General features: G+C 42.2%; 2 protein-coding genes across 3 annotated transcripts in view; one reads left to right on the top strand and one right to left on the bottom strand.

Annotated features, from left to right (window-relative positions):
• PDIA6 (protein disulfide isomerase family A member 6) overlaps positions 1–7,198 on the top strand; it is a gene marked incomplete at its 5' end in the record, with an annotated part of 13,208 nt that extends 6,010 nt beyond the window's left edge. The window contains 6 exons of the mRNA XM_009639791.2: positions 418–558; positions 1,788–1,872; positions 1,962–2,034; positions 3,033–3,191; positions 5,158–5,254; positions 6,001–7,198. Of these exons, the coding sequence (XP_009638086.2) occupies positions 418–558; positions 1,788–1,872; positions 1,962–2,034; positions 3,033–3,191; positions 5,158–5,254; positions 6,001–6,069 (624 nt within the window). The remainder of the gene's footprint in view (positions 1–417; positions 559–1,787; positions 1,873–1,961; positions 2,035–3,032; positions 3,192–5,157; positions 5,255–6,000) is intronic.
• An 803-nt stretch (positions 7,199–8,001) lies between these two features.
• The window catches only part of ATP6V1C2 (ATPase H+ transporting V1 subunit C2), a 20,858-nt gene continuing 19,781 nt past the window's right edge, over positions 8,002–9,078 (bottom strand). For both annotated transcript variants that reach the window (XM_035895340.1, XM_035895341.1), the window contains one exon: positions 8,002–8,104. In XM_035895340.1, the coding sequence (XP_035751233.1) occupies positions 8,009–8,104 (96 nt within the window). In that variant the 3' untranslated portion in view covers positions 8,002–8,008. The remainder of the gene's footprint in view (positions 8,105–9,078) is intronic.

Below are 9,078 nucleotides of genomic sequence, written 5' to 3'. Positions count from 1 at the left end.
CCAGTTTTACTGGAAATGTAGCAGAGAGGGCTTAAGGTCCATTTGTTGCCACATAGGCCCAGTGCTGTCTCCCCACAGGCAAATCGGGGCAACTAATGGATAAGAAATCAGAGTTAAGATAGTCCTCCAGGTACTTAAACCCACAGTACTTGGTGCCTCTAAACTGAGATGAAACTATTGCCGGTTCATTAGGCCTAAAACTTGAAACAGTGTTTCAGTGTGTTAGCCTTGTTTTGAATTGTGGCAGGAGTAGGAAGCTACAGAATTGTTCCAGTTGAGTCATAACGTGCTGAGAGACTTGACTCATGTAAATGTTAAATCTCTTACCTTGTTCTTAATCTAGAACACATCAGAGTACCAGATAACTTCTACCATAACTATTCAGATTTGAGCTTACAGCTTAAACTTGTCTTGCAGATTCGTGGATTTCCCACAATTAAAATCTTCCAGAAAGGAGAGGACCCTGTTGATTACGATGGTGGCAGAACTAGATCTGATATCATTGCTCGTGCTCTGGATCTGTTTTCTGATAATGCCCCACCACCTGAGCTCCTGGAGGTACCTCACTTTCTCATTTTACCTCATACAGTACATGACTCTCTCGAATTGCTTTTCCATCCTATCCTTTGCAGCAGTCTTTACAGGACTATATATTAACTGTAAATAAAACAGCCTAAGTGTGCTGCTTGCACACTGTTCTGCAGCAGCATGTCAAGGATGACAAGTCTGACCATTCAGCTGTACTTAATTTTTACTGTGACTTTATTTTTGACCAAAATATTATCGGAACTGGTACAGTGAAAGCACTGATGGGATGGTAGCAGAGTGTTTGAACCCTCTCTTGAGAAACAAGCGAACAGGTTGGGTTCTGTGCCCCATCTTTTTTTCTTACAACAAGAGAGCAGGATTTTGTAACTTCTAAGCTGTCAGTTAGAAGTTGCATGATGACGAATCTTGTTTGTTGTCCAAAAAACTCCACACTCTGTATGGTGACTCCTAGTTTCAGCTTGATGTTGGTAGACTTGAAATGGTGATCAGTTGTCTCCAAAGTAGGGTGCATGCAAGACAATCCATTGGGGTGCAGGAAGGAAAAAAAAACCTGTGCCATTAATTAATTTTAAAGATATTTTAAAACTGTGTCTATTTCATCTTTTTCAACCTTTTAAAATATCTATTTTCTGTATGCCTTATAATGTACATGCTGTTAGTACAGTAGCACATGTATATAATTGATCTATATTGGGGCTGTGTGCTTAGAAATATTATTTTACTGGTAGCAGTGCACAATCAAACTTTGGAGACCACTGATGTAGATAAATGGATTGATTCTTTTTTAAGGTAGATCACACACAATTGGTATTGCTCTGTTACTGTCAATTAAATATCCTCATCTTCAGCAAATGCTGCACCCTGCTGGCTCTCCTTATGCGAGTAGTACTATGAATGAAACCTACAGGTATACACAGGTCTAGCTGTGCTGTTTCCAGCCCTGGTCCAAGGACAGTGACTTTGAGCAAGAAGTGACATCTTATGGTCCTCTCTAAGCCTTACTTGGCACTGCTTATCTTCCTGTTGCTGCAAGTCTCAACAGAAGACTTTGTGAACTCTTTGTAATTAGTCTTGTGTTGGGGGACCAGTGAAGCAGGAGAGGCTTGTAAGCTTTTGTGTCAAGCTGTTTCAATGCTTATTACCCTGTAGGATGGAATTGATAGGCTGTTGAAGGAAAGTGCAGTCACAGCTGGGTAACAAAGTCTTACTCTCATTGACTTTCTGCTGCTTGCTTCTAGATAATTAGTGAAGATGTTCTGAAGAGTACCTGTGACGCTCATCAGCTCTGCATCATTTCTGTCCTGCCTCATATTCTTGACACAGGTAGAAATACAAGCAGACTTCTATATGAATTTGTCACTTAAAGCCTGTAGTTGTGTGTTTTAACTTGTCTAATTCTGTCTAACAAACAGGAGCTTCAGGGAGGAATTCTTACCTGGATGTCATGTTAAAAATGGCTGAAAAATACAAAAAGAAAATGTGGGGGTAAGTGTCACTGTAGACTAGTCTTCTCGGAAAAGATGTGAGCATTTTTAGAGGTAACAGGGTGGAATTTGTATTATAGTGATTTCTCTGCAGATGAGAGCTGTTCCTTGTTCAGAGTAGTGTATTTTGTGATTTTACTAGCTGTACTGTGGGAGGGGATGCCGAGGCTTTAGAATAAACTGCTGATTTTTTTTTTTCTTTTCATCCACCTCTCAAATCCTGCATTTACAAGTCATATCTAAGCATTAATGAGATCAGATTAAGCATCTGTTATTCTTGTCCTGAATGCCAAAATATTTTAGGGCAGTATTTATCCAGTTTCTTTTAAGTCTTTTGCTGGTGGGTGAGTCTGCCAGTATGACTGTTGAATTCTCAGAACAAAGTAAATTGCACTTCAACAAATTTCATGCTCCCAAAGAAGCAGGCCAGCAGGCTTTGCCTTTTCTTCTCCTCCTCTCAAGTGGAGGTTAGGATCTTTGGGAAGTGAGAGTTGTTCCAATACAGACTGCTGTGTTTAAAAAAAAAAAAAAAAAGTCATGAAAGCCTGGTGGGAAATTCTGAGATTGGCTGATTCCAGAGGTCCCTCAGGGGACTTGTTAAGCATTAGAGGAACTGAGAACTGACAAAGGAGGAACGTATGCTGAGTAAAAGACTGGTCTTGCAGTCTTTGGTCAGAAATCCTCTACAGTGGGATTTGTTTGGATTGGTAACATAGTTCTTTCCCTGGACTGTCTTTTGTGTCTGTTCCTCTGATCCAGCTCTCGGTGGCTGTGAGCATGGGGCTGGCCTAGCGGTGCTGTTCAGGGAAGGGCTTTCTTCTGTGGCGTGGTTCAAGAGCAGGACCCTGTGATTCCTTGCTGACTTCAGTAGCAGTTGACACTGTCAAGGGCAGTTCAGAGCCCAGCTTGAACTCTACAGGGTTGCAGAGTATGTGTGACTTCAAAATGATTGTAGTGCGTATCCTAATTATTTATTTTGTGTTTTATTTTTTCCTCAAGGTGGCTGTGGACAGAAGCAGGTGCTCAGTCAGATCTTGAGAGCTCTTTGGGGATTGGAGGCTTTGGGTATCCAGCAATGGCAGCTGTTAATGCTCGGAAGATGAAATTTGCCCTTTTGAAAGGATCATTTAGTGAGCAAGGGATTAATGAGTTTCTCAGGTATGAAACTTTAATGACTTAAATCTTTCTGTAACTGGGGCTGTGACTCTTCAGACGAAAATCAGGCACTTCTGGAGCAGACAAGACTTACACATTAAGAGGATTAAAATGATGAGCATTCACTGGTGTAAGGGAATGATTTAATTGAGGATTGTAACTAATAAAGCAATCTCTACCTTTTTGTGGTGGACAGAATTAAGATTTTGGACATCTAGACTTAACTGGTTGTTTTAGCACAACTTTTGAAAACAGAAGTGAGCTTTGATCTTGAAAAATTCTGGTTCTCTGGTAACCCAAGAAATTAATGGTATTTGGTAATCAGTACTATTTAATTTAAATGGTGCATTCAGATTAGTAATTGGGAAGTTCTTGGTTTGGGAATCTGAATGGGTGCTGCTGAAGTTCTTGAGGTTTTGTGTGTTGCTGTTTATCTTTCTCGTTTGATTCTGCTCTGTCTTGCCTCTCCCACCATCCCCTTCCCTATTACCCTGGCTTCTGATAAGCTTAACTGGGGGAGCTGAAGCAATACGTCCAAAAACTCAATAGCTCTCTGCTCAGCTCAGGTTCCCTGAAACTGCCTCTTGCATAGTTGGGCAAGAGCCAGTGCTGAGAAGAATGGAATGGGGAAAGGAAATGGGGAGGAGGACAGAAGGTGGCAGCAGCACTGAAACAGAACCCCTAAACTTAATTGTTACTTGAGCACGGTCAAAGTGAACTGAGAACTCTGCTTCTGGGTAAAACACGAGCTGCCATAAGGTGGTGTGTAAGAGCCTTTGAGAGCTTGCATTAGTAGTGTTATTTCCATATCCTTGCTTGGAGAATGGCAAAGGACAGTCAGAATTGCAAAAGGAAATACAGCAGTCCCTCCCCACCTTGCTGTTATTGAACCCTGTTTGTGCTGGATTAATGGAAACAGTGCTATATTCTCCTACCTGTGTAAATGATCAGACTTTCTTCTTAATGCCAGAAAGGGAAGGCTCTCAGCATCAAGTAAAATATAGGATTTGGATGCAAGGAAAGTAATACCAGGCAGTCTGTACTACTGCATGTGAGGGAAATGTCTGCCTTTCTCATGGCAAATTCTCTTTGTCTATTTATATTTTAATCCACCTTGTTGAAGCCTCTCCTCTTGAGGGTGGATTGTGCTTCCAGGATGCAATAGCCAACTTAACACCTTTAATTGCATTAGATAATTGGTTTGGTATTATCTTACAGAGCTGTACTTGCTGGAATGATCTCTCGCTTGACACTTCAGCTCAGCTGTGCTGCCTCGAGAAAGCAGTGCAATCACAGCTGGTGTAGCTGGCTGTTAACTCTGCTTACTGCGTGCAGCTTTTGTAACCTAATAGGCAGTCTCAACACTGACCAAAAGTAAGGGAACAAGCACTGAGAAGAGCATAAAGATTGTAGACTCCACCTAGGGAGGAATGCTTATTCTGTTTTACTTGCCTCTGAAAGAATGCAAAGGGATTAGCTCTTCAGGATTTTAACATTAGGCTTTTTGAGCAAGCCTAACTAGCAACTGGAAGACGGGGTGTCTAAAAGCAGAAGTTGGTTACTTTGTACCTATTGTAACCCTTGGAGGCTTAGAGTCCGCCAAAAAATGTCAAGTAACAGTTGTGGATGACTTCCAAACCTAGAATTAAAGACTCCTCTTGGAGTTGCCACAAGCGATACACAACATACTGTTACAGGGGCTGTGTTCAAGAGTGTTAAAAGGGGCACCGCTGAAATATGAAACTCCCATAGTTTGTCTTGCTGGCTCCAATTGTAAATTCACAGTGCTGCTCTAAGGGCTCTTTCATTTTCTGCTTCTCAATTTGAAAAGTTGTTGTTTCCAGGCAGTTTAGGCTTGCTTCAAGAGATGCAAGCAGGTTTCCAAGTTAACTTTTCTCTGAAGCAGGCACTGTTCCAGGTGGATGGGGACCAGAGAAATTTCTTAAATTTAACTTTTGTTTTTATTTAGGGAGCTGTCTGTTGGTCGTGGCTCTACAGCACCAGTGGGTGGTGGAGCTTTCCCTAAAATTCATTCAGTTGAACCTTGGGATGGCAAAGATGGTGAGGTAAGAGGTGCTCCATCTCTAAAAGTGCTGATGATTTGCTAGGTTCAGAAGTGACTGGATAGAGTAACTAAGGACTGCAATGTGAAAATTCTTGTCTTTCAAAGATTGTGGCAAGATGCGTTGATTTGTTTTCCCCATTATCTAAATCCTGCCGCCAGACCAAACACCAGATTCATTGTCTGACACTGTGGACAGATACCCCTGCCCAGCTGTTAGGATGTAATCTGAAAGTCGGATCCCTTGATTCCCCTGAAACCTGTTATTACCTGTGCTGAGTAACAGAGGGGGTAGCATAGGCGTTTGAAACCTGAATGTTTGTGGAGGCTTTGGTTCTGCAATATGCTGACCTTACCATCCAAGTCTTAATCTCGGAGTTTGTAAGGTAAAGCCCATGTAGTAACACAGTGATCAAGCATGTTCTTAAGTTTCAACATTGCTGTAAAAAACCAAAGTTACTACAATCCTTTGATCTACTTCACGTGGAATTAAAATATAGAATATGGTAGTAGCTTTGTTACATGGGTTGTCTGTATCTGCATTTATCTGGAGTATTTTTGACAGTAGAAAACAACTTCCTAGTCTAAACTCGGATCACTTGTCCTGTGCTTAATACACTTTGAGGTTTATGAATGAAAGAGATGACAGGCGGGAGCTTTACTCTCAGGACGAAGTAAAGCATCTTTCAAAGTGATGTCCTGATGTTAAGCACTTCTAAACGTGGGCTCAAAACCTTCCCTTTTTCACAGCTTCCAGTTGAAGATGATATTGATCTCAGTGATGTGGATCTGGATGACTGGGATAAAGATGAGCTGTGAGATCTTCAGGAAACTTCTTTTCTTGGGAGAGTTTGCGCAGCAGTTTGCAACCTGGTTCACAATCAGATGGATATTCCAGTGGCCTTTCTATGGAGAAATAGCACGTGGCACACTGCTATTTGATGCACTGCAGCAGTGAACTGTACACATCTCAAGAAAACATTGCAGAAATTCTATGAATTGTCATAACCAGTAAACTTGATTGTATTCTGTGTAACAAATATTTTGAGGACAACACGGATATTTCTTTGGAACATCTTGGGTTTTATTTTGTTGATAGTGTGCTGTTTGAGTGTAACTGGAGGCTATTAGTGTAACCAATTTTAAATGTGACTTTTTTTTTCATGGAGGTGGAACCTGGTCAGCTTCTGTTTCAATTAAAGAATAAAAACAAAATATTTTTGACACACAGTGTTAGTCTTGTATAGAGAAATGAAGGTGCACATGGTAACAGCTATCCCATTTTGGATGACTCTTGGAAAATGAACTGTAGAATAGAGAGACTGATGTGGAGGGGAGTCCTAAACCACCCCCTTGCTGCGACTGGTCTTGACAGTTTGGCCTAAAGCCTGATTAGACAGACAATCTTAGTTTAAATGCTCTTTAGTCTTCCTTTTCCTATTCTTTCTCAGGGGCTTTATCGTTGTTTGTGCCAGACTTTGTAAGACCATTAATACAATGGAAGTGGGGTTGCTGCTGCAGTGGGAGACACTGGGAGCTGTTGGTCTTTTCCCCAGTATTAGCAGTGACACTAATCCCTGTTCTGGGGCATGAGGATGTCCAGGTGCTAACAGAAAAACACCATGGTGCTGTCTCCAGCAAATTGGATCCAATCTTTCTTCACTTCCCATCTGGCACTGTTTTGATCTGAAATTTTTATTTCCTTGGAAGGGGAATCAGGAACAGTGATGGTTGCTGCTGCTTTTTTATAATAAAAATACCATTATATTCTGTTGCTCTCCATGTCTTGTGTATCAGTGTGTAGTGAGGTGACCCTCATGTGATCAGCTTGTTTATAAGTGTGGAAGGAAAGAACTGAAAGTTTCCCCTCCTTTCAAGGAAATAATACAGAATCATAGAATCATTTAGGTTGGGAAAGATCTTTAAGATCATCAAGTCCAACCATTACCCTAACCCTGCCATCCCACCACTAAACCATGTCCCTAAGCACCACATCTACATGTCTTGTAAATACCTCCAGGGGTGAGGACTTGACCCCTTCCCTGGGCAGCCAGTTCCGATGCTTGACAACCCTTTACGGGTATTTGTCAGCTGGTGTCTGTAGATCACCTGTAGCTCATCCCTGTGGAAGGGCAGTGTAAGAACCACAGGCAGCCAACAGTAACCTGACCGCCTATTTGGTGTGGGAAATGTGCTCCAACTCTCTCATCCCAGCAGATGAGATCTAATGGAACTGTATTAACTGAAATGTCTTGGCAAAAGTAAACTTACGAGCACTTGGGACTGTAAGTCATGCTACAACAAGCTCCACAGCAATTTTGAGGATTAATCTTAAGCTTTTTTTTTAAATTAAAAACACTTTGGGTTTTGCTCTGATGCTTTCTACTTCTGTTTTGTTTTTTTCTTAAGTTTGCTTTGTTAGAAAAACAGGACTGTGCACACCTAGTAGATCCATTAGCCACCACACTTTTTTAATTGTTTTATTTCAAGTCCAATAGATATTCCATCTTTGTAACTTACCAAAAAAATAAATACTACCATAGTACCTCCTGCCTCTGAAATATGTTTTTGTAAAACTATGAACAAGAGATATCTATATTGAAGTCACTGTAAAAATTACCAGAAGGGCGTAGGAAGATATTATGCAATTATCCTGCTACAGCTTTTGCATTTTAATTTGACTTTCAGCAGCTAAAGATTGTTTTACTGTAACGTTAGGGTCTTGAAAACTAATAGATGAAGCTTGAGCAATTTTTCTTTAACTGCAGTCAAGAAGGCTGAGGTCAATCTTGAAGTAGACATAAGGGTAGTACTCCTGATTGCTCAGTTGTAAACCAGGGATGTCCATGCCAGGCTGCAAAAGGAAACAGTACGAGTTCAGTACCTGTGAACAAACTGTTGCACAGTTCCAAGCTACAGGGGATTGCTTTTGTGCTCCTCTTCCACAGGTGGAAAGGATTTTTTTATTTGCTTTGCTTAATATGAGGAATTCACTTCTGAGAATCTGGTGTTTGCTTGGTGTTTTCAGGCTGCCTAATGCAGTTAGCATTGAGAATTCATGCTTGGCTGCAACTTTACCACCATGTATTGCAGCGGTTTTGCGTGCTTCAGGCTCTAGAGCAACTCCTTTCTTTCTACTCCCTTCATGCACTGGAAATCTTACGCTTGCTGTTTTAGGCTGTTGTAATGCCCACTGGTTTATCCTAATCCTTTATCAATGACCTGGACAAGGGGATTGAGTGTGCCCTCAGTAATTTGCAGATGACACCAAACTGGGTGGTAGTGTTGATCTGCTCGAGGGGAGGAGGGCTCTGCAGAGAGACCTGGACAGGCTGGATCGATGGGCTGAGGCCAACTGTATGAGGTTCAACAAGGCCAAGTGCCGGGACCTGCACTTGGGTCACAACAACCCCATGCAGCGCTACAGGCTCGGGGAATTGTGGCTGGAAAGCTGCCTGGTGGAAAAGGACCTGGGGGTACTGTTTGACAGCCGGCTGAATATGAGCCAGCAGTGTGCCCAGGTGGCCAAGAAGGCCAATGGCATCCTGGCTTGTATCAGGAATAGTGTGGCCAGCAGGAGTAGGGAAGTGATCGTGCCCCTGTACTCGGTGCTGGTGAGGCCGCACCTTGAATACTGTGTTCAGTTTTGGGCCCCTCACTACAAGAAAGATGTTGCATTGCTGGAGCATGTCCAGAGAGGAACAAAGCTGGTGAGGGGTCTGGAGCACAAGTCTTAGGAGGAGCGGCTGAGGGAACTGGGGTTGTTTAGTCTGGAGAAGAGGAGGCTGAGGGGAGACCTGATCGCCCTCTACAACTGCCTGACAGGAG

Source organism: Egretta garzetta, unplaced genomic scaffold (assembly GCF_000687185.1).
Source record: "Egretta garzetta isolate BGI_Z169 unplaced genomic scaffold, ASM68718v1 scaffold15, whole genome shotgun sequence".
Taxonomy (NCBI): Eukaryota; Metazoa; Chordata; class Aves; order Pelecaniformes; family Ardeidae; genus Egretta; species Egretta garzetta.
The sequence above is the reverse complement of the archived record's forward strand: the minus strand, read 5'-3'. Positions and strand labels throughout refer to the sequence as shown.